This window comes from Opisthocomus hoazin, chromosome 9 (genome assembly GCF_030867145.1).
Source record: "Opisthocomus hoazin isolate bOpiHoa1 chromosome 9, bOpiHoa1.hap1, whole genome shotgun sequence".
Lineage (NCBI taxonomy): Eukaryota > Metazoa > Chordata > Aves > Opisthocomiformes > Opisthocomidae > Opisthocomus > Opisthocomus hoazin.
Window position 1 is genome coordinate 38144225 of NC_134422.1, and position 25473 is coordinate 38169697.

Sequence of the window (25473 nt, forward strand, 5' to 3'; positions counted from 1 at the left end):
TGAAGATGACACACTTTTTTGGTTGAAATGAAGCAGAACATGTCTTGGATGTGTATGTGTGTACAAACAGATGTGTAATACATGAAAGAAGAAATTTTGGGAAAAATAAAAAAGCTAGAGACCATGGTTAACCTTGACTATGTGTGCTCACCTTGTATTGAGACTGTAACATTAGGTGGTGGGTTTTTTTGGCTACCCCAGCAGCAGTAGCATGTTACATTTGCCTTTTGTTTTAAATACAATTTCATGTTTTCTAAATAATATTTCAAAAGCTATTTACAGTTACATAATAGGGTTTTGTGAGGGTAGGTTTTTTGTTAGGCTTTTTCGGTCATAAATTGAATAAATAATTTTTCTACTTAGACTTTACCTTGACTTTTTCAGATCTCTTTTTTGGTATTACAGAATTATAGCAGATAGCACTTTATAGAATTTGGTGGATTTCTTATATCTCCTCTCTGTAGCACTAATGTTTATTAACCTTTCAAATGTCTTTCCATGTTTCTAATCACTCCCATTCCCGTTCTTTGGACTTTTTCTGTTTCTTCTTCATCTTGCTTGAGATGGTGAGACCAGAAAGCAAGCCCATGGTCCAGGTGAGGATATCTCTTTTGGTGTGTGAGCTCTTAAAGGTGTTTTGTTTTATGCTGCTTTTTTTTCACCCAAGTGACTGTTTGACAATGCATTTGTGTTGGTTTGAGGACTTGCGGTGGTGGATTCAAACCATAGCAGCTGTATGATGGGATCGCTGGTCTGATGTAAGAGTTCAAAACTGTTAAATGCTTTTCTGGGTTAATTTTGTGCTGGCAGACTTTGCTGGTTAGGCAAAACATACCCATACCATATTGGGCTTCACTTGTCTGTCCCGTTGGTGGTGTTACTGGTCCCTGCTTGTCACTTGATTCTTCTGGTCCCCATGCAACTGCAGGCTTCAGCCATGTACTTAATTCTTTTATTCTTTCCGTTTGCATGTTTGTTGTGAGAATTTTTTAGATGAAGTGGGCATTTTCTGGGTTGCTGCACAAAAATACGCTGTGACAGTCAGCCATGTTGCTTGCTGTGTGGCATCCTCTGTTTCCATGAATGTTTCTGAATTTTCTCTTCTTGTGTAACATTAGCATCTGCTTTTCTCTGGGTTCTTTCTTCTGGAAATACAGTTCCATCTTCAGCTGACCCTATGGGGCTTCAGCTAACTGAAGTCGCCTGGGAATCTAAGACATCTGGGAAACTTTTTTAATTCCCTCTCATGGTTTTTGTCCTTTTTTTCCCCCTACCTTTTCCCTTCCTGATACATTACTGCTTTTTTAATACAAAACGTGGGGAAGAAAGCTCTCAGAGTTCATGAATGCACCGCAGTGCTGGCCATTGCGCTCACTCCCTGAAAGGAGGATGGCTTGCTGAACCAGCCTTGAGCACTATTTTCTGCTGCATTCTTTTTTTTTGTTGTTGTTGGATGGTTATTTTTAATTCACTGAATTCAGCCTCTGCTACAACAAAGCAAGCAGGTGTGAGGATTAAGTGATGTTGCAGGACTCTGCATGTCATTGGCCTGGACCTGAAGCACAAGGACACGAGGAGGGCTAGCAGTCTGCTCATAGTTTTGATTCTTGTCGTGAGGATGGTTTCTCTGAATGCAGTGTAAATGGAGAACATGGTTTTAGTGTCTTCCGAGGAAGGAATGTTTCATCTTTCAGAAGTTCATTTTTTTATGTAGCTTGTGGGATAACATTTTACTGCTATCTCAGTGACTGAAATATGGCTGAATGACTCACAGAATGACTTAGCCAAAAGATACGTGCTTCTGAGTACTTGTGTTTGGTTTTGCCTCTGTTCCAGAGCTGAAAGAGCAACTCCTGGCTCGTGCATCACGGGTGGAAGAAATAGAGCGTTTGAAAGAAGAATTTGAACAGCAGCGGCAGCAAAGAAAAAGTGAGCATGAAACTGAATTGGAACAACTGAGACTTTATTTTGAGAAGAAGTTAAGAGTCGCTGAAGAAAACTACAGAGAAGAATTGACTTTGCTGCATCAGAGACTGCAAGAACTGAAGGAATATTCACTGTCAGAGTTGGAAGTGAGTCAAGATCAAGCAGGGGACATCAGGTGATCTATTCCTTTTCCTTTCATCTCAAGCTATGACAGCATGCATCCATTTTAATTTTTTTAATGTAAAAGATTGTTAGCATCTAAATATATTGGAATTGGGCATTAGGTGATCTGTAGTTAGAAACACAGTGATGGAAGTCCCGAGTGTGCAGTCCTGAGCAGTGCTTATAGTTGCTCTGTGCCCATGTTCAGTACTACGTTGTAAGTCAGCAAGTTCATTTAACTTAATTTGTGACACATGTTACAATCTGAAACTTTAAAACCCTTTTCTCAGTTCTTCTGTTGCAGTTTTTGAAGACACTGCTGAAAGAGAGAGGAGGGATATGCTTCGTCAGCTAAATCAGCAGCTGGAACAACATCAGGTAAGATGTTTGATATATTGAAGTTCTACTATTCATGATGTGACCTGTATGAAAACTGATGTCTGATTCCCAGGTCTTAGCAAAAAGTTACTTAATTTGAGACATTTATTAAGGCTTAATTATTTCTGACAAGCATATTGTAAATTACCAACTTTAAGTAGTTCTCAGACTAGCAGAACAGACAAAACACGATATTCTGTGATCTTGCGTCCTCTCCTTGGGTTATCCCGTGCCTAGTAAGGAGCTTATCAAAGCTCTTCCACACAAGTGCAGAATTCATGGTGTTTCTCCTCTCTATAGATTCTGTAGTAATTGTGCCTTTTATAGCTGTCTGTTCTTTAAAAGTGGAGATGTGGATTTGGTCCCTGTTCTGTTTATGCATCTATTTTCATGTACCTTGTGGTACTTTAAGTTCTTGACTTCTTTGCTCGACTTACTTGAAGTTAACTAAGAGTTTCAAAAAGGGATTTTCTTTTTTTGGCTTTATAATTCTATTTTAAAACTATAAAAAGTAGTATTTTTTTTTTTAGTGAGGAAAGGACAAGCAGACAAGACATACTCAAGACGGCATGAGCTCCATTTTATTAGTAAATCACACAAAAACCTTAGTAGTTATAAATGAGAAATGTACACATCATGCCCTTTTTTCTTGCTGCTATTTGTTACCTAGAAGAATATGAAACTGCATTCATACTCAGGGTAATGACCTCTGAGTTCTGGGGGGGGGGGGGTGTGTCACCTCAATGTTGAGAGTTGATAGTTTCTCTACCCAGATGTGTGTGGGACTTCCCCCTCTATTATATTTTCAAAACAACTCCTGAAGCTCGAATCTGTCGTGTGACATGGTTCCAGAGTGTATCTACTTTTTTGTTTTTCTACTTGAAAGGTTCAAATATCCAGATTTTTTTTGAGACTATTTTGTTCTTACTTGCCCTTTTTCCCTATTCAGAGTAGGCCAAGACAACACTTAGGGACATGGTTTAGTGGTGGACCTGGCAGTGTTAGGTTTATGGTTGGACTCCGATGATCTTAAAGGTCTTTTCCAACCAAAATGATTCTATGATTCTGCTTTGAGGGGCTCCGCTGCTCTCATAGCAGATGGAGTGGCAGGAACAAAGCAAAACCAGCAGGGGTTTTGGAAACCATAGATGTATATAGAGATATATATATGTATGTACGTATGTGTCAAGCAGGTGCATTATGGTGCAATTCATGTAGTACTGTCATTGAAAGCGTGGTTTCTTCAAAGCTGAAGATGTCTCTCTAACCCATTTCTTATGTAGGAAGCACTTGCCTGTTTGCAGGTACAACTTAAAGAACAACACAGGCATGAATTAGATTCCCTAAGGTCTTCCCTTGCACTTCAATATAAGGAGGACTTAATGAAAATGAAGATGGATCTGTCAGACAAATATATAACAGAAATAGAGGAAATGAAGAGAAAGCATTGTTTAGAACTTGAGCAGCTCCGTGCCCGACTTTCAGAAGAACATATTAAAGGTAAGATGAGCTGACAGGCTGGGAAGTAAAACGGTAAGCTGCTTATGTGGCTTATATTTTTCTTTAAATATTTAAAGGCTTATCTGAAGAAGTTTTCAGTTTGTTATTAGTTTGCTCTAAACTGTAGGGAACACTTAAAACATGTTAATCCCTGGCATCGAACACTTTGCTTTTTGACTTTTATGGGCATGTTGAGTTGCACTTCCAAAGATGCGGTGACCGGAAGTTGATCATTCTGTAGTGAAACCTACTACAACTGTGGAGCGGTTGCTAGGAGGAGTTGATTAGGTTTCCATTCTTGATGCCTAGAAGGGCACTGTCAATTCCTGAATTAATATTTATTTGAAAATTTCTTAGTGTTGTCTGTCAGCTATGTTAAAGGTCTCTTGTATTCTTATGAAATAGGGTCAGTTCTCACTCTGTTCCATAGCGTAGACCCACTTCTGTGTTCCATGCCTGTTTTGCCTGTGTGCCTTTTGTGAGTTTGATAGTTCTCTGCTCATTTAAGATTAATATTTCTTTTTCCTCCTGTGTTTGCCAACTAGTTAGCATACATATTGGGATAAATTTTTTTGAACAAAGAGGGAAATATTTATGGGGAGCAGAATTTGTAAAAGGTATCTTTTTGCTGTAGGGTTCAGGTTAAAGTTCCTCTTATGGCTAAATTTAAGAAGACTTCCTGTGTGATCATGGGATTATGTAATTTCTGACCAGTTGCTGCTTCTCTTGGAATTGTAACTTATAGAAATGTACTGCCTTGTAGTGGTTCAGTATGAAATGCATGTATCACTGAGGTGCAGGTAAGGGATCATGGTAGTTCTTGTATCTGCAGCCTCCTTCTGGGAGCATGGTATGGTACACAGACATTTGAACTCGCCATCCATAACCTACAGTTAGCCATATAACACGCTATAACTGTATTCCACTCTATATTTGTTAAAAGGATCAGTGCAAGTTTTTTTAATTTGCAGTTATATTTTTATCTTCATTTATTTACTTTTAATACTAGGCAGTATATCAAAACTGCTCTAATTAGAATGTTTAGAGGTTTGTCCCATCTGCTTTTTGGGGGTATGCCTTATGTAAGTAGTATGTGCGAAAGAGGAGATAAAATTTGCATAAATCTGCCATTACATTGTGCAAAAAGCAAGTCAGATCCTGTGCCTGTTGCTGATAGGAGCGAGGCCCCGTCACAGGTTTCATGATCCTTCTCCATAATTTTGTGTGAGATACTGATAAATTTCAAAGGTGGGATAAAGCGGAACAGAGTACAAAATTATCCTGATAAGGGATTCTTGTTGGTTGGTAGTCAGTATGGCTACTGATAAACTGCACAGCTGACAATGTTCAGCTTTATTTCTGTGCGGTAGTAGGACTTGCTAAAAGGAAAATAAATTCCAAAATGTCTTTTTTATTTTTATCTTTTCAGAAATCACCAAACTGCGCCTACAGAGTGCTCAAGATGCAGCACGTCAAGTTGAAATGGAGGTGGCTGAGCGAGTGTCTGTGCTGGAGGAAGAGCACAAAGCTAGGCTCTCTCTTCTCCACTCTGAGAAACAGCGTATTGCAGAGCTTTTGGAAGAAATAAAACATTTGAAGGAAGAGATTACCAAACAAAAAGATTTTTCTGTGCAGAATGAAAAGCATCTGAAAGAGGAAATGGAGAAGGTAACTCATATTACAGTACTGCTTTGTATGGAGTTGAGCAAGCTCAGGTCCGTGGAGAAGGCCAAGGAAGGTAGAAGCAGCACTTATCTTGAAATGTGCCTAGCTTAGTGACAGTAGCTTCAGCTTTAGATGGGCTTGCATGGATACACACAAATATGGGAATACGAGTCTGAAGTTCAGAGCATTTTCATGTTAAACGCTTAGTTTCTCTGCAGGTGAACTTTTCTTTAAGAGCAGAGATAGTGCGGGAAGGCAGGTGCTTCAGGGGTTGATCCAGTCGGCCTTTTATATTGATGTGGGTCAAGCATACGTAGGCCGCTCCAATGCAGGCACGTACAAGAGGTCCTCATCCTGACCATCTCCCTGCAGCACATCGAAGTGTCCCGGTGCGAAAGTAACACGGTGCGCTTGCGTCCTGTCATGTGGTAACGCAGAATTCAGCAGAAAGCACTGTGGCAGATAGAAGAAATGCCTCTGCTGAATGGGTCCCCTCCAAGAAATTTCTGGGTTTCATAGGACTGTCTTTTGAAGCAAAGAATCAGAAGTAATTTTTCAGACCATTTTTGGGGGGGGAAGAAGAAAGAATCGGACAACACATTTCTGCTTTTACTTTGCTTTGGTGTAGCTCTTATGCTTTCACCATCAAAGTCTTGGAGTTGAAAGAATCGTACCTGGCACCTTCCCTCTTAGCAGTTAAATCAGCTGTCCCATCTGAGGAGGAACTTAGATTGGATGTTAATTCATTGTCGAATTTGTTCCGATACCTGAACGCTTATGAGAAGTAGATGGATGAAGCTCTCATTTCTCAAGTCCTCCTTTCCTCCCTTTTTAAAGAGAGATAGGTGTGTGTATCCTTTTTCCAGACTTACAAACTGGTGGAGAAGGATAGGGAAAACAGATTGTTTGCAGATTGTTTGTAGACAACGTGGAGACTCACCTGAAGCTTCTAGCAGGGAAGCTTTCAATACTGCTAATTTACTCCTACCACCTGCAGGATCTTGTTTGTGGCACTGCTGGCTGGGTAAGATAAGCATGTACAGAATGCGGTGTTTGAAGTGAGCCTGCACCGCGTGCTGATCCGCTGTTTAGAAATCTAGGTTTTGTCTGTTTTCTGATCTCTCACTCTCAGAAACAGTGAACCAGTTTCCTTGATTGCCTTTCTATTTCCAGTGTGCCTCCCAGAACGTTTCATGGATTGTGTTAATCAAAATCTGGGGTGGTTGCTTTGCTTTCCTTCCACTTCATTTAGCTTGTAACGTAAGTGAATGCTGAAATATTTTTTCAGAACAAAACTTCGAAGTGAAAACTAAAGAGTATACTTCATAGTGATGCTCCCATGTGATCTCTTATTAGTTTTTAATTTCCTTTTAAGAGGTGACCCTGTTGTTTCTTTAGTTTACTATTTATTTGATTACCTGTTTACCCCTAGTGTGTTTTTAGAGTCTTTTTTGTCTTTGGTCATTGAGCAATCATTTGATGCTTTGGCTTCTGTTTTTATGCTACATGCTTTTTATGTTGCTTTTATGCCACGTACGAGAACTGTCCTTGTCACAGACTTGGACGCTGCATATAAAGTACTACTGGAGCATAAAAGGAGAGGAGAGGTTTAAAAGAGATTTTTGATTATGCCCAGTATAAATATATAAGGTGTCTCTAGCTTTATAGGTTGAACTCCTGAAGTGGCCCCAAGGGAAAACAACATAGAGTACCACATTAATTCTAGAATGTTGCCTTAATTTGAACTCCTGAAGTGGCCCCAAGGGAAAACAACATAGAGTACCACATTAATTCTAGAATGTTGCCTTAATTTTTTTCTTACCTTCCCTACTTCAATTAATTATTAATAGTGCGTTGAAGTCAAGTACCTATAAACTGACTTTTCAGCCTTACTTTTAATTGGAAGGGTGACTTCACTGGAAGAACTGACTTGCTCCAAGACCTTAAATGCCTGACAACGTTCACTTCATGCACTTCAGTTTGGTTTTGGTATTTTATGCATTTTTTAATAACTGTGTTCACAGGTAAAATATAAAATTGCTGAGGATCACCAGAATAAATTAAGGGAAGCCAGAGAAGAAGTCCAGAAAATAGAGACTATGTACAAAGAAAAAGAGAAGAAATGGAAATGTGAAAGCGAGGACCAGAGAATCCAAGCAGAAGAGAAGTTATCGTTGTTGCGTGTAGAACTGCAAGACAGAGCGGAGTCTGAGAAGCAGAGCTTACAAAAGGAGTTTGAACTTCGTGAAGCTGAAATGAGTCAGCTTCAAGATCAGCAAGCTGCCAGAATTCTAGAATTGGAGAAGCTGGTGAAAGAGCAGCAAAACAACCTGCAGCATCTAGAGGACAGCCTGGCAAGCGCACAGGCTATGCAGAAATCTCAGGAGCAATTTGACAGCGACCTGCAGGCAGCCAAAGCGCTCATGGCAAAAGAAATGGAAAAGGCCACGCTTTGTCTGCAGGAAGAATGTGCACTGAAACTTATGGAAGCACAAAACAAGTCAGTCCCTGAGTATTTGAGCACTTTCACTTACTAATTCAGTCAGTGTTATTGACTTTCCTTAATTTAAAATTAAGGAGTGGTAGTGAGTTAGGTTTGTCACTTGATGGCACCAGCTGAATTTTATATGTAAAGCTTACTCTGCCAAGGAACAGTAATGCTGTCCATTATGGTTTACTATAGAATTTTGCTTCATATAAATGCATTTAGTTTAGTCTACCAAATCAAATGAGGTGTACTCTAGTTCTGCCTGTTACAGTTAAGAACACAACACAGCTAAAAATCACATACTAGGCTTGGAGAAGGCAAGGTGTTACAGGACCTGTAAGTGGAAAAATTCTCTGAATTTTTTCAAGTGTTTTCAAACAATTAAAATAATTTGAGCAAGTTTTTCCTGCTGAATGAAGCTTGTGTTATCCAGTGAATGCTGAGGTTGATGGGCCACATATGGTATTCTTCTGTTCTGATTAGACGTAAAGGTTGTAGCTGCTCAATTTTTTCTTCCCTTCCTGCCCCTGCTGTTTTAAGTGTATTAAATGAAATACTCAACTGCATGTTTGTATTTGCATGCATTGCTTCAAATTTATCCCTTCTTTCCTCCCCAAACATACACTCACAGAGGAAGATTAGGGACGTAATTGCAGTAAGAAAACACTGAAAGCAGGAACTTAGCCTTTAAATACCCAATCACTTTTTAATTATTGGTGTCTGTATCCAAAAATAATATAGTTAATGATTACAGGAAATCGCAGCACTTCAGATACTAAATTTTCTGCATCAAGCTTTAAGCAGACCTCACAGAGCTGAGATGAGTTTGGAGGAGCCCCCAAGTATCCCATATACGCTTCCATGGTGGTTTTATGTCTCTGTCTTAACCATGGCTTTTTAGAGATGTGTCTTATGATAGTTTGTTTACTTGCAGACAGCACATTTGAGATGTAGACAATGCATGTCCTAGATGCTCTCATATGGCACTACTTTCTCATAAAGACAGTGAACAATGTTTGTGTGCTGCTCTCTATTAGCGAGTAATTTAATAGGGGTGCCAGTCTACCTGGTGATAACAGATGTTACCAAATGACATTGCATAAACCTTTCATTGGCTATGAAATCATCGTTGTGGCTTGCTTTTTGAATTAGTTCTGTGATTGAAACATAAGGTAAAATTTATGGAGACTGAGTAAGGCCTATTTATTTTTCTTTGATTTTTATTATTTCAATTTAAAAATAAACACAACAGTGCCTTTTTGACAATATTCTGTTAATTTTCTTGGAAATAATACAGGTTTATGGAGGAGCACAAAGCTATGACTCAGAAATTCACAACGGAGCAAGAGATTCTTCTCCAAGAGCTGAGAAAGAAACATGTTGATGAGCTGGAACTCCAAAGTCAGCAGCTACAGGAGAAGCATAAGCAGCAGATTATGACTCTTACAGCTCAGTTTCAGACAAAGCACCAAGCTGAAATCGAGACACTTAAATCTACACTGGAAAGTAAACAGCAGGTTCAGCTTGAAGCTTGTGTTGCTGAACTACAGAGAAAGCATCAGGCACAGATTGATGAGCTCGAGGCTAAACACCTATCAAATCTGGATTCCTTGGAGTCGTCCTACCTATCTGAAATTCAGAATATAAGAGATGAACACAGTCAGGCTCTTGAAAAGCTACAGCTGCAGCACACGGAACAGCTCCTTGAAAAGGATAAAATGGATCAAGCCTGCTTGGTTCAGGAGATAGAGATGTTGAAATTAAAGCATGCCGAAGAACTTCAGCTTTCCCAAAATAATTTGAAAATTGAGCTAGCTACTGCTCATGTGGAAAAACTTAAAACCATGGCTGTTGAAGCAGAAGCAGCTCATAAGGTGAGTCGGAAAGAAAACTTGGCAAAGAAGGTAAAATTTCATGGTACGTTATGTGGGATCACCTTCTCTCTTGTTCTTGGGGTTGTATTTCTAAAAACTCATTTGTGCCAGCACTAACACTTGTGTGTAACTATATTGTGAGCTGAAATGGAAAACTGAGATGAAAATTAAGTCTATCTGTTGCTCCCCCACCCTGAATGCTCAGACTAATGGGTTTTCTATCTCAGTGTGTAGAAAAGGTACAAATGAGGGAAATATTTTTTACAGAATTCAGATTGGAGGGTCTCCATGTTGTGGCTCAGAGCTTCTCTGCCCGATAAAGTTACCATGTAATTCATCAGAAGTGATTAGAACAAAGTAGAGGTAATTCTGTAGGTTAAGCTATATCTCTAGCAGTCTAAAGATCCCTCCCTAATGGCACAGCCTCAAGGGGAAGAGTAGAAGAACGGTATCTCTAAAGATTCTGGATAGAATTTTGGGAGCAGGTTGTGGGTGAGCAGGTCTCGTCTTAGAGCCTTTAACAGAAGTCCATAGCGTTACTCTTGATAGGGCCGAGGTTTGAGCTTTTGTAGACTTCAGGTGGGTAAGAAATGATCCCAAGACTTCCAAGTCAGAGATAAGAAGGCTTAGCTCATTGCTAAAACTTCAGAGCCTTCCAGAGAGAAACATACTGTTTTTTCAGACTTGTCTGTCCCCATGCCCAGTTCCCAAACTGATGATTATGTTTTTGGTGTCCCCGCAAAGGCTAAGAGGACGGTCTTGGGGGGAGGAAAGGGATGTATTTTTGTTCTGTCCCATTTTCGCTGACCAATCTTAAATCAACATTTTAATTGTTCTTTAATGTGAAGAACTTCAAAAAGCAAAAGCTGAAGATCGTGCTGATGGGGAGTGCTGTCATAGATAAAGGAAAAAGTAGGGGATTTACAAAACTTTTTACTAGGTAAGAAAAATAAACCCATTTCAATGATACAGACAGTGTGCATAGGTATGTGTGCTCATCATTCATGAGGCAGTATTGTTTGTGTTTATTTAAAAAGGCTTGATATAGTAGGACACATGCTTGACAAATGGGTTACAAAAATATTTGTACTTACTTTTTTCTCCCCTTTTTTAAATTGATGCTTACACAGGATGATCTGAACACAGCTCTTCAAAATCAAAGGAAGTTGCTGGAAGAAGAAAAACGTCTGGCCCTCGATATATTACGTGAGGAAGTATTGCGTATGGAGGAAAAGCATAGAAAAGCACTCCAAGAACTTCAGGATCTTCATGAGGCAGAAATCAAGAAACATAAGGAAGAATACTCCAGGGAGCTGGAAAAAGAACTGGGGAAACTAAAAGCACAGCATGAACATGAGCAAGAGGTCAGAATGTTGCTAGTACCTAAACCCAAAATAATCCATACTTTCTGTTAAAATAAATTCAATTTGATTAAACTTGCGAGTAAGGCTGTATATCTAGATGCTTTTTGGATTCTTTTCTAATAGTGCCAGTAAATAAGAAGAGACAAAGTAAACATTTTCAAGCCTTGCTTTATCTAAAAGGTTTTAAAGGATTCGTATATGTGTATTAGCATGGATTTTTAAAATTTAAATCCATGTTTGTAGTGTTCTCTTTACTGGGATGGACGGAGGAGGGGGGAAATGGGCTGGCTTTCTTCTGAGTTCCTGCTGTATTTAATTCAAAACTTTAAAGCTGCCATTTTGATAGAAAATTAATAGGCAATAAATTAGGTTATTAACCATTTGTGGAAAGTAACTGCTCACTTCAGGCTTTTGTAAGTGAACAACCTTTACTAACCTCTATTTCTTCTTTTCTTAGAGAAATTATAGTAGGTAATACTTTTCCAAACATGTTTTCTCAGTGAGGTTTCGAAATCTTCCCAGTTGCCCTTAAAGCTTTACTATTTCTTCTTGCTGGGAATGTTTATGTGTAAGCTTGATGATGTTTACTTCCATAGGGAAGGCTAGAAATCTGATCGTCTGCACTAAGTTCTCTTTAAACATTGAAATGGAATGGGATGTTCTCCTTACTCAGTCTTTTATACAATCTGACTTCTGTTGATGCAAGCAGCCACAAACGATCAAGACTTTTCACTTTTCTGCATTATTACATTGGTGTGTTAGGAGAAGTCACAAACAAAATAAGCTTTATCCAGCTATAACCAAATAACATATGTTAAAATGTAGCTTACTTTTGCTTTTTCACTTACTAATCTGAAAATTGGATAGCATGCCAAGTAACCCCCTAGTCACTGCTGTACCTTTTGTATTACATGGTGCACCCCACAAAAACCTCTTGGGTCTGAGGAGATCCCCTGTGTTCTTTTGGGCTGTCAGGCTTTAGAGCTGGTAGTGGTTTCCAGCTGGCTGGAGTGCGTTGCAAACTCTCTTTACTTTTGGATGAATAGCTTGCCTGGGAAGTTAGTTTTGTGGGAAGTTCTCATGATTATTACATTTTTAAGCCCTTCGTCCTAGAAACAGGAGTTCTCTCTAGTCTGATGACTAGAGTGACTCTTTTTAGCGAGGATAATAGAAAAAGAAACAAACATAAATGACAAAAAAACCCCCTAAACCTTTCTCTGGTATTGTTGATGCACTTCTTTGTATCTCATAGGATAATTGCACTAAATCTAGCTGTGTAATGTTTAATCCCATTTGAACAAGAGAAATCACATTTCAACCAAGTATGCTCTCCTTGTGTTTCTCTCCCCTTCTTTCTTCCTTATTTCTCTGAATTTCTCTTAGGCAAACGTCTGTTGGAAAGACAATTAGTCTGACCTGATGGTCTCATGAATACAGGAGATACATGGTACCTAATGCCTTGTTGTTTTGTGCCTATTTTTGTAACTTTTCTCTTTAGTCAGCACGATGATAGATAGCAGCTCTGTGTGACCTTGAGGATTGGAGAGAACTATTGTAAAAATACTCATAAGAATTTGGCTGAGCTTGATGGTTTGGTTTGTTTTGTTTTGGTTTGGTTTTATTTTTTCCATAATTATAACACTGGCTAAAATATTTTGTATTACTTGTCTGCAGATGTACGCTTCTGCATCGGCCTCTGAAGTAGAAACTGTGCGGACAGCTCTTCTGGCTCAGTTTGAGGAGGTAAAACTGAAGCAGCAGCTTCAGTTCCAGGAAGAGATTGAGCTGCTGAAGTGTCAGTCGGAGGTACTGCTTGAGCAGCAGATTGCGCAGCTGAAGGTAGGGTCTGATGAAAGTGAACTTCAGAGCATGTGCTGGTAGCATGTTTTTCTGAAAAAGCAATATTGGAAACGTTGCGGTGTTTTGTAAGCAGCTGTTATTTACTACAGGGTTGTCTTAAAATCCTGAACTGGATGTGAAACGGTGCCCTTCAAACAAAACAAACAAAGAGTGGAAAGTATTTGTGTACTATATAGCTAAGCACAGTCCTTGCATATGTTTATGTTCAGTTTGTCATTTGAAACTTTTTTTTCTCTTGGTGTCTGCGAAGACTATGCCCTTGGCCTATCATTCCTTGTCTACTGCACTTGTGTATATATATGGCAAAAAATGTTCAGTGTTACATAAGCTTTCAGCAAGGTGTGTGGTGACAGTGAGCACTTCGCACAGGAGATATTTTTTTAGTTATTCTTCATTTCTGCTTTCTTGGGTTCATCATCTGTCTTCCAAGCTTTCATGTTGATGAGCATCTTCAAGATGCTTATCCCTGAAAATTGTCTTTGTTTGACCTCATAGAATCATTAAGGTTGGAAAAGACCTCTAAGATCAAGTCCAACCGTCACCCCAACACCACCATGCCTGCTAAACCATGTCCTGAAGTGCCACATCTACATGTTTTTTGAACGCCTCCAGGGCTGGTGACTCCACCACCTCCCTGGGGCAGTCTGTTCCAATGCCTGACCACTCTTTCAGTAAAGAAATTTTTCCTAATATCCGATCTAAACCTCCCCTGATGCAACTCGAGGCCATTCCTATACAATCATGTACGATACAGTAATCGCCTATCATCTTCTGAGCCTTGTGCAAAATGTCTTCATTGGTTAGGTGACAAGCACATGTCAAGCCACTAAATGAATGGAGAAGACATATCCTGTGTCCAAAGAGAAAGGGAGACTCGCCAACACACTGAGAGCAGTGCTTATATTCCTCTTGGAGCTATCGCTATACTGAGCATGTGCTGAGCTCAACTGGTTGAGCACAAATAAATTAGATGAGTTACCCTTTCCTTATTTGCTTCTCCTTGGGAGATTTCAACAGATCTTTCCTGTTCCTGTCAGTGCTCCAGCCAGAGGTGGGACTCTTCTGAACCGTTGTGCAAACCTCTAGAACTGGATGCTGCAGATGCACAGAAAATTTCTCCTCTTTCCCGCCTCTGGCCCACTGTGGAGTCCTGGCTGTTCTCTGACCTCGCTCGGTCTGGTGCAGCTGTCTTTTGAAACAGAGGACACACGTGTGTCCTGCAAAGCTGCTGGAGGTATATTTGGCATCGCTGTCCTCAGCTGAACCCCGGCCTTCCGTCCACAGGAGCTGGGGCTGGGCTGACTGTTGTGCGTATGCCCCAGAAGTGATTCCTGCTTTTCTCTCCTGTGCTGCCTAGGTGCTTTAGTTAGCACTGGGGACACAATGGGGACACCTCTCTTTTTGCTGACTTTTGCCAGGGGTAATTCTGCTGCTAGTACAGCTGTCTCTGGGGGTTTTTGCTCATTAACTTCCAGTTAATGTGACCAGTGTTTTGTCCCAGAAGAGACTGACTGGATCTCTTTGCAATGTCAGGCTGAGCTGCATCATAGTCTGATACAGGTTTTTACAATGAGCCTTCCCCTGCCTACTTCCCCCCTGCTCTTTTACGGGGTTGTCTTTATGCCAGCCAATTTCCCTGCTTTCTTCTCCCCTGCCTCCCCTAGCAGAATTTAGGTGTTCAGAGTTCCTTTCTGCAGTCTGACATACTCTTCTGATGGATGCACAGCTTCTGAGAAGGATGGGCAGGCTGCTACAAAGACTTTGTCCACAAGTTTGCTGTACTCCTGTGTGTCTGTTCATTGGCATCTTGCTAACTGCTGCTCTGCTGTTTGAGTCTACTCGGTGCGAGGGCTGGCTGAGTCTTCCCCAAAGGCTCCAGGGCAGCTCAGATGATGACATATGTTCTACTCTGAAGTCTTATTTCATGCTCTGGGGAAAAACTGGATTTATCAATAATAAAAGAGGCAGCTATCACCTTTGTGTCTTGGTGTTCATAGATCAAATCGCACAATTTTTTTAATACAGTGATCGAGAAGAGTCATTTCCCAGTCCTGGTGTTGCAGAAACAATTACTGATTAAGACTCCTTTTAGCCTCTTTGGGGAGGGATCCCAGGACCTTGTTTCACCTCCCTTATTTGCCGATGCAGGAGTAGGGGATGTTTGATAATCCCTTCCTTTAGAGCGCTTTAGAGTGCTCTGAGGGAAGTGAGGTCCAATTTCATAGCTTCTAGATAATTTAGCCATGCAAATGTACCTTGTAGATTTGCATTTTTTTCTGGTAAATCACTCCTCCTGTGTGGAACTCAGTACTATGCGTGTTGTACTATTTGCAGTTGCTTAAAGTGGTTTCTGTTCATCCATGTCTTGGCTTATCCATCCGTTTTCTGTCCCTCATCACTATCTCAGCAGTCTGAAATGAGCCAGGTCTCGGCACATTCAGATAGTTTATTTACCTACTTAACTATTTTTAAATCATAGTTTCAGCATCATTTTTATTGGGGTGTTAACTATGTAAGTTACTGCTAGTTAATCTGAGAGGTAAGGTGTGCACATTTAAATGGAAAAAAAAAAAAGGAGGGGAGGATTTTGGTTGTGGGTTTTTTGGGGTTGGTTCCTCCCTCTCTAAATGAAAGTATATGTGACTGCCGCAGGATGAATTTGAAGCTGAAAAAAAGGCATCACTACATGACAAGGAGCAGCTGTTGATTCAGGAGAGGGAGAAAGCACAGGCTGCTCACCAAAAGGAGCAGGAGATGTTATCAACCCAGTTGCAGGACAAAGCCGCAATAATTATCCAGGTGCGTGGAAAATATTTTAAACCTTGATTTTAAATGTGTGTTGGTGGTTGTGTTTTAGCACAGTGCTCAAACCGTTCTCAAGATGTATACAGAGGGAGTGTGTACAGAATTCTTATGATCGCTAGTTTTCAAGGTGTGATGTATGAGGGACTCTGTTAGTTGGACTGCTACAGCAGTAACGTGGAAATTGAAACTGGGTATCGGCTTGAAAACTGGTCTTCAGCCATTTCTCAGGGAGATGAAAACTGCTCTATAAGAGAAGATTAGATGTTTGCCTTTTTGTTGTCTGTGTATTGATGCCATCTGTATCTATCATGTTTTTTTTTGTCAAGAAAATAGTGCTCCAGTAGCTTTTGTTAGGCCAACTGACCTATAACTCGGAGGACGTAGGACAGGCAAATGGGAAGTTTGGATCTGGAAGAGGCAAAGATAGTGTTTGTTTGCCAAACAGAATGAAGGCAAAGATAGTATTTGTTTGCCAAACAGAATGAAATTTTATGCCTCCTGTAAAGCAAATACCTAGGTTGAAGCTAGGTTACCCAGAAAGCTTTAGAGAAACAGCTTTATAAAGGTATCTGTTTTCATCAGGGAGTTTAGAAAAGTCAAATTCTTTTTCAATGATTAAAATAATAGCTTTGAGTTTTCAAAATAGAAGATAAAACAAAAGAATACGTTTATGATTTCTCTCACAATTCAGGAAGCTCTGACCAAAATACAAGTTTGGTATATTAGACTGTTCTGTTAGGCCTTTATGTTTAGTGCGAAAACTGGGAATAATACTCAATTTCCCTACTGGAAGAAAAGCATTATTGTCTCCTGCTCTTCATACAGGATTTGGTGCGGGGTGAAAAAACTGGCACAGGAGTGGAATGCTTTTCTTTCCTTGCAGTTCCTCCCAGATAGAAATTTTGACTAATACGTTGGCTTACTTATGACACAGTTTCTAACAAAATAGAACTGATATTTTTGACAGCAAAATCTAGGGCTTGGGGTGGGTATTTACTCACTTATATGTATTTTATTTATATTTTAATGGGATGGAGGTGTCCTCTGAACATATATACATGAGGAGAGAAGACATTTTTCTAGAAATTGGTTTTCAAGCAGAGCTTATAAAGCAAAGAAGAAAGATGACTGGCATTGATGATGCTGGATCGGGTTGCCGTTCAGGTTTGTGTGCTACAGTGTCAAATTTGTGCTAGGACATCGCTTTGTGTCTTTGAGGCATAATGATGAACACAAATTAAGCCCAAACTAAAGTATGATGCAAAGTTTTTATGAACTTTTTGCATTACTTATATGCACTGAGTCTGAATGCAAGGCAGCTCCCTGCAGCAAAATCAACATCAGAGAAGGAGAACTGAAAAAATAACCATTCATTTTTCATCGTTCTGCTGTCCTTCATTTCTAGTGCTTGTAGAAGTAAATTTATGTAATAGCAGATGATGATTGTGTGAATATGTAGAAAGTGATAAAGGGTAAGATCATTGGGTGAGGTTTGTAGTTTAGACAAAATGATCGATTTTGTTGCTGTTTTCCACAGCTGGAAAAGAAAGTGGAGTCTTTAAACCATGAAATAGAGGAGACCAACTCCCAACTGGAGACACTCCTTCAGCGGCGGGACAGAGAAAACCAAGAAGGAGGGAATTTAGTAGCCTTGTTGAGATCTGATATCGAGCAGTCCAAGGATGAAAGGTTCATACATCTTGGGTTATATAATGTTGAGTGGTTGGCGTTTTGTTTGCTTGTTTTCTCACTTTCCATAAAGAAATCAATAACTAGGCAAAATTAAGTCAGCTCAAATTAATAGTGTAGGATGATAATATATTAGCTTTATTTGCAAGTTTTTTTGAGGGTTTTTTTAAATCCCAACCTACCTTGATATGGAAAGCAAGGATTTTTTTTTTCTTCCTTTTTTTCTTGTGGCCTGATGGAGACTTTAGTGTTTTGGGATTTCCACTGTATAATCTTGGAAAAAGCTAGGAAATGGAGAAAGCCTCTTGGCCATAGAAACCTTGCAGTGCAATGTAGATTGGTTTAGTGTGTCATTGGAGTGCATGGGCTAGAGGGAAACTGCTGTACTGAATAAGCTTCTAGAAGAATTCCCTCTCTCAACTTTGAGAACCTGGCTTACTATTTTTGTTAAAACTACAATGTTTTCATAAATATAATTTTTGTTGGCTACTATGCTGGAACACCCCGAATTATTTTGACATTACAGATACTGTAGCAGCAGACATGTTCTCCCTGCTGGTGCTTCCACAGATGTGGAAGCCTGAGATGCTTGTGACTGTAGTATGATCTCTCCGTCTACCTGTGGAGAAGACAAAGGTTTTTTTGCTGAGCCTGCTCTGTGAAAATAACCTTAGTTTTTTTGTGAGTCGTCTGAATCACCTTCACTGATAACTGTCAAGCTATGGCAAGATACAGGTTTTAGACTGTCAGTTTTTCAGTAGGTTCAAAGCATCTTTTAAATCAAGTACTTGCAATCTTTGAAGTGTTCGATATGCTTTTGTTCTAGGAAAAAACTGCAGGAATCTTATCAGCATGTTTTGAAATTGCTTATGGAGTTGGTGAAGGCCACGATAGCTGTTGAGGACCTCATCTGTAGCAAGATTGGTCTTTGCCTTGATGACAGTCTGGCTTCTGGAGATTCTAGAGAAAGTCACATTATTATGGAAGAAATGGCATTCATGCAGCATTTGAAAGCCAAAAAAAATCATCACCTAGAAAAAGGTGAGTATAAATCTACGTAATTGGATGTAGCCAATTCATGTTCTGGAAAAATACCTTTTCATTTCCTTTTACATGGATGAGGTTCAGAAGGGAGATGGCTCTTATTGCAGTGTTTTCCGTGTCCCTTTCAAAGTTGCTTCACGCTTAAGATAGTGTCTATCCGTGTTCTTTTGTTTTAATTCTTTTAATAGTGCAACTGCTACAACGTTGCTGGAAAAGGCTGAGTGGATTATAGGGCAGGAAAGAGGAAGTTGGGGAATGCAGAGTTTCAGGCCTGGTTGTATAGCACAGTATTTCCAAACATCATGAAAGACTGTCTTGATTTGTCAACACCTGAGTTATAGATGTGTACAAGTTTTCACCTTGTAACACATCTTCAGGACCAATCAATGTCACTGTCTGGTGTCAGTTGTGTTTTGGTTTCGGCTGCTGCCAGCAACAAAAGTGCCACGCGGCCGCCCCTCCCCCCCCCCGCCGGCGTGCGGAGGAGAATGGAAAGAAAGAGGCAGAAACTGGTGGGTCGGGATAAGGGCAGTTTAACAGAACAGCAAACAGAGGGAAACAGGAACAAGAACGATACAGATAAGGAGAAAACACGACAAAAACAGACCCGCTCTTTCGGACCGCACCGGCGCCGCACGCTCCCGAGCCGCGAGTGAGTTCCTGCCGCGCCACCCCTGCCACCGGAACCCAGCCTGACGGCACATGGTATGGAATACCGGGCTCTGTTTGGGCAGGTGGGGTCAGCCCCCACCCCCCAGCTGTGCCCCTTCCTGGAGTCCGGTGAAAATTAACCCTGTCCTGGCCAAACCCAGGACAAGTTGTTATCTGAGTGGCGAGTTCTGTGTCATTTTTCTGAGATTTTGAAGTAGTTTGCTTGTTTTCAGTAGATGAGCTACTTGATGAGACTCTCACAGAACACAACCAGCTGTCTCCAGCGACTGACGAGGGGTCTGACTTGAGCCAATACTTGTGTGAAAGTCTTTTTGCAAAGCCAGAATTGGCATGCGAAAATGAAGAAATGACACTGAAAATTTGTCATCGTTTGCGCACTGCAGTGGAGAGACTTCTGGAACTGGTTACGGAATCAACTAAACAAGTAAAACTTTAGTCTGTGTAGATGTATAATTACAATGAAAATGTGGAATCTGTTTTAAGGCTTGTGTATTTAGCACCCTGTAGGACTGGCTACTGAAAAGAAACGAATTTGGTCCGAATACATGACAAGCTATCAGTGTAGGGAGGCATGTGCATCCCCTGCTTCTTGCTGTGAAGATTTTGTCCTTATTTGATCATTTCTTATAAATGAGACTTTAATGAATTGTGTTTTTTTTCTTCTAGCAGATTCTGTAGGAAAGCTACAAATGGGTTGCCTTAAGTAAATTTAAACTAGGATTTTGGATGCATTTGGTAACTTCAGGAGACTGAGAGTTATGGGTTTTTGAGGGGGTTTTATCGCACTCCATCAGTGCTTCTTCAGCACTGATAAGGAGGTTCAAGAAAGCTCAGTCGCATGTTAAAATGTTTTGGGACTATATAGACAGCAACAAGCAAACGTCCTTGTAATTATATACTGCTTAACTGTGACGAAAGGAGCTGAACTCAATATCATAAAAGAATATGAGTATTTCCGTGCTGAGTTTTGCAGTGTTTAGACATTTGGCTTTGAGAAGAGATGTTGTAACTCTGAGGTAGATGTCTGAGTACTGTATACATTTAGAGGACTGAATTCAGTGCTACAGAAATTAGCTTGTTGATTAAAGCAGCCCCTAATTTAAGAGAAAATATGAAGGGAAGGAATATATCTGAAATTCATCTTTTCGTCAGGTATTTTGTGCAAACCAGAGAGAAGTGTCTGTGTGAAATATATATTCACCTTCTTCAAAAATACCTCCTAGAATGAGGTGCTTGAATTTGTACTTTTAGGTACTGATGCTGGTTCCACTAGCATGTTGCTAACTTGTGGTTAAAGCACTTGCCTGAGCCGTGGCAGATTTAGATACTAAGTCACTTTCATCAGCTGCATTCAAACATACTTTTCTTATGTCTGTGAAATGTTCACCAGGAGAAGCTAAATATAAAGTAAACAGGAGTGGGGCTGCTCTATTCTTTACCTTTGAACTTGAGACGTTGCGCATAGGAGTGCAGGATACGTAGTGTCAGATAACTGGCGCCCTACCTTGGAAACCTGGTGATGTATTGACTTCACTGTCTATTAGACACGCCTGAATCTCTTGAAGAACTTAAGAGTAACGAAGTGTCAAGCTGAGCAGTTTAGCCAACAGGGAGGTATCTCTTTTTATGCACAGTGAAGAAACTTACAGGCCTAAGGAAGATTTGTGGCGAAAGTATGGGTATGTGAGTACAAGGAGTCACAAAAGTGTCCAGGGGTTTTGGGCAAGGTCAACCTAGTACTAAACTGAAACTTGAAAACCTGGACCTCAATGCATAAATGTTACAAAAAATTAAGAAGGTTTTTGTTTAAATGTCTGTAGTATTAATACATTGTATGTGCATCCAAGATCCGATGCTAGGGGAAATTGTTTACTTCTAGCTGGAGAAGATGCATGAAAACCATGCGCAATTTGAAGAAGAATTCAGCCGCCGAAATCGGGAAACTGCCCAAGTGGTTAGTCACCACCAGGAGCTGATGGAGTGCCTCAGTGAGGAAAGTGAGGCCAAGAATCAGCTGGCACTAGAGCTTCATAAAGCAGAGGGTAAGAGGATGAAACCAATATAAAGAGATTTCAGTGTCATTTACTCATAGCTCATTCCTACAAGTATCTGTGATATACTTTTTGTGTCTTTTGTTGTTGATTTGCCTGTCTGTAATCCATTTTCTGCTTTTCAGATTGCCAAGTTACTCGAAGTATGGGTCTGCTCTTGCAAATCTACTACTTAATTCTCTTTGTGCATTTCCCTGGGGCAAGCGCAATAGTGCTTAGTCCTATAGTTATACCATTGACTGTGTGTGAAAAATACTGTAATTTTTAAAACAGCAGTTTGCGTTCCTGCATGTCTAAACATGGGAACTTGGATTATTGAAAAGAATGTATAGTCCCAGTGTAAATCAGCCCACCTGTCTGACCTCTGAAGGGTTCAGCACGAACTAGAGCGCTATTTGATGGTAGTGCAGGCATGAAGAGATTTTCTAAGAAGAGACAAAAAGGCTGAGGCCATTGATCTCAACAGTATCTCAGACTGCGTATCGTCTGTCTGATTCCTCCTTGTGAAGATTACAACTTCAGGTCTTCGACTTTATCTAGGGGAATCTTTGAGGGTTTCTGTTGCAAATTCAAGTTGAGCTTCTCTCCCTCATCATGGCGTCTGCTTTTCTTCCCTCTTCTCAGTCCGTGTTCCTTTTAGGCTTATTTCATCTTTACAAAATCCTGTTTCCTTCCTTTCTGTGAATCATTTCTGGATTTCTTAGGTTCTGAATCTACACTTCATCTTACTTTCTGGAGATTCTGTTTCTTGGAACCTCAGCAGAGGATGTGTCAGGCTCTCGTGTTGTGAGGTGATCCCAGGCCATCCAGGCGTAACGATCCCCATATACATTCTGCGTGTTTGGAGACATTCTGTGACATGGCAGCCTCATAAAAACTGTTAGAATATATTAACTGGAACATTTCATTCTTTAAGATACTTGAAAAAGCGTAGCTACAGTGTAAATTTAAGTCATCTTGCACTTCTTCCTTTCTATGTCACCTGCCTATTTGCAAAAAATTGTGTACTCGTGTTCAGACTGCTTTTTTCCAGTAGATGAGATTGTCTGTTGCTTTATTTGCATTCTGACTTGGAATTTTAGGCATTATTGAAGGTTATGTTGCAGAAAAAGCTGCATTGGAAGAAGCCTTGAATCTGAAAGAGGAATCTGAGCGTCGCCTTGTTGTGGAGCTGGAGAATATGCGTGAACGCTTCCAGGAGCTAACGCAGGAGCAAGCAATTCTTGGTGAGGAGTGGGTATGACACTATTGGTGGAAAACAAATGGTCTCCAGGCAGGGTACACTGCAATATGTTTCTGTAATTAGTCAGTCTTGGGTTTGATGACCTAGTGAGCAGCTCAGTCTGGTACAGAGGTTAGCAGGGTCTTCCTGGAAGAGCAGAAAATACAATAAAACAGCTGGTTCTCTGCTTGTAAGACAATACTACTGTTAGTGAAGAGTACTGCTGTAGTCTTATACTTAGTTAGAAATGGAAAGTGTCGTGAGAAAATAGGAGGTGTGTATTTGTGTATTAACTACAGGTAGTTAATTGCAACAGAGAATTAGCACCTAGTTAGTAACTGAAATGCTATTTTTTTGACACTGCAGTCAGAGAAGAGTTGGAGCTTCCAGGACTAAGGAGGTAGCTTAATGATGGAAGAAATAAAGTACTCCTGGAAGATAATTTGAATTACAAAAAAATTATGATGGTGATGAGTACTTAGTTTCATGCATAAACTTTTTCCCGGCTCCCCAGCCTTGTCCTGTCGAAACACACACGTGTGATCATTAAGGGTGCCCGTGGAAAGATTTTAATGATCAAGCTCAATGTCTGCTTAGGTTTTTAAAGGAAAGCACATGGGTTGAAAAAGCTGAATGAGGTAGTGTTCTTGGAGAGGATAAGCTGAGGCAAGTATCTTAAACTTCTCTATAAAGGGTGATTCACTGCAAGCCCAAGACAGCCACTTGAAGTGCCAAATCAAACTCGGGTAAGTAGGTGCAAATAAGCAATCCACAGAACTCCTTCTCCCACTCCATCACTCCCTCGGCCCCACAGAGTGTATGATGTGATAAAAGCTAACTACAGGGAGCTTGTGTGGGGAAGTGGAGTAGGATAAAGGGGAACTCTTCAACGCACTGGATGGGGTCTAGTAATAGTGAGTAGAAGCTGAGGCTGTGATAACTCACACTGCAAATGAAGGAGCATACGTTTTAACAGTGGCAGCAGTGATTTAATAAAGATTCAGAATCTTGGTATGTAATATAGCTGGCTTACATGTAAGTTTGTTTTTTTGTTGGTTTTTTTTGATTCAAAGAAGAAAATTCAGGAGGTGTTATGAGACTTGCTCTATGCAGGAACTCAAGACTGGGTTATGCTGGTTCTTAATGATGAATCTGTGAATCATTGAAATAGTGTTATATAGTTTTGGCTTCTTGAATTGACAGCCTTAACGTCATTCTAGTACTTGTGTAAGTGAACTTCTCTGTATCATCTTCCAGTAGAGATGTTATCGTTTGGGATCACTTGCCTTTCCATTTCTGCTAACGCCAACATTACGCTACCCTCAGCTATGTCACCACAATGCCACCTTCAGCTATGTTTAGCTCTTTACTGCCTGAGCAGACTGTAGAACAGGGAGCTGTATGTAGCACATGCTTAGTCAAAAATAAGGACAGCAAGAAACAGTTTTCTAGTGAATGTCTCCCTTGTCGGTAGTAGAAGAATGTAAAGATGCTAGGTTTCAGGGTATGGACCCAGATTCTGTAGGGGTGTGTTTGACTTGACACAGTCTGTATGTTGCAGTTATCTGTCCACTTTTCAGGAGCCTCTGTTGTAGACTCCTACCTGGCTTTCAGCCATACTGTAGCATTCCTCTGCAACTCTTGTTTGTCTCTCACCTCTCCCCCAGCTCGTCTTTTCTTCTCTTCACCTTGTTGCTCTTCACCTCTCTTCTGACTCTTGACTCCACCGTTTTCCTGGTCTTGTGGGCTAACGTCCTTCGGAGTTCTTCCTTTTGGCTCTGCACTCAACCTTTCAAATATAGTGCAATCAAAATACTCGTGTTTTATGTAGAATCATAAAGGGTTTGGGTTGGAAGGAACCTTTAAAGGTCATCTAGTCCAACCACCCCACAATGAACAGGGACATTTTCAGCTAGAATAGAATGTTTTCAGTTGGAAGGGACCTACAACGATCATCTAGTCCAACTGCCTGACCAGAGCTGACCAAAAGTTAAAGGCTGTTGTTAAGGGCATTGTCCACGTGCCTCTTAAACGCTGACAGGCTTGGGGCATCGACCCCCTCTCTAGGAAGCCTTTCCCAGTGTTTGACCACCCTCTCGCTAAAGAGATGCTTCCTGATGTCCAGTCTGAAGCTCCCCTGGTGCGGCTTTCAACCACTCCCATGCGTCCTGTCCCTGGATCCCAGGGAGAAGAGCTCAGCCCCTCCCTCTGCACGTCCCCTCCTCAGGAAGCTGTGGAGAGCAATGAGGTTGCCCCTCAGCCTCCTTTTCTCCAAACGAGACAAACCCAGAGTCTGTAGTTGCTCCTCAGGGGACATGCCTTCCACCCCTGTCACCAGCAACTGGACCAGGTTGCTCAGAGCCCCATCCAACCTGGCCTTGAATGTTCCCAGGGATGGGGCATCTACCACCTCTCTGGGCAACGTGTGCCAGTGTTTCACCAACCTCAGTGTAAGAAATGTCTTCCTTACCTCTAGTCTAAATCTACCCTCCTTTAATTTAAAACCATTGCCCGTTGTCCTATTGCTACAAGCCCTATTAAAAAGTATAGTAGATATGTTAATATTAAACATTGTGTCTGTCTCTGACCTCTCATATAACATTTTAATAATGTCTTACTATTACCTAAAGAGAGAACTGAGTAGTGATCTCATGCAGGTTGTTTTGGCTTACAGAGCCTACGCTCATTTGCCCCAGTAAGCAGAGGAAGAGGTTGGGGCAGACTTCTCTGTCTCTGGGGAAAGACAGCAGAACATCAGCGGGTTCAGGGGTTG

At 40.7% G+C, this 25473-nt stretch overlaps 1 protein-coding gene across 10 annotated transcripts in view; it reads left to right on the plus strand.

Moving 5' to 3' along the window:
• Window positions 1-25473, plus strand: part of PCNT (pericentrin) — a 94906-nt gene that overhangs the window by 23882 nt on the left and 45551 nt on the right. For 6 of the 10 annotated variants that reach the window (XM_075429698.1, XM_075429700.1, XM_075429703.1 and 3 more), the window contains exons 15-29: window positions 564-596; window positions 1837-2101; window positions 2379-2466; window positions 3750-3966; window positions 5396-5634; window positions 7656-8131; window positions 9417-9993; window positions 11124-11357; window positions 13032-13196; window positions 15870-16016; window positions 17560-17711; window positions 18538-18752; window positions 19640-19851; window positions 21307-21469; window positions 22561-22704. In XM_075429698.1, the coding sequence (XP_075285813.1) occupies window positions 564-596; window positions 1837-2101; window positions 2379-2466; window positions 3750-3966; window positions 5396-5634; window positions 7656-8131; window positions 9417-9993; window positions 11124-11357; window positions 13032-13196; window positions 15870-16016; window positions 17560-17711; window positions 18538-18752; window positions 19640-19851; window positions 21307-21469; window positions 22561-22704 (3327 nt within the window). The remainder of the gene's footprint in view (window positions 1-563; window positions 597-1836; window positions 2102-2378; window positions 2467-3749; window positions 3967-5395; window positions 5635-7655; window positions 8132-9416; window positions 9994-11123; window positions 11358-13031; window positions 13197-15869; window positions 16017-17559; window positions 17712-18537; window positions 18753-19639; window positions 19852-21306; window positions 21470-22560; window positions 22705-25473) is intronic. The other 4 variants (XM_075429705.1, XM_075429707.1, XM_075429699.1 and 1 more) reach the window with 3 other exon arrangements.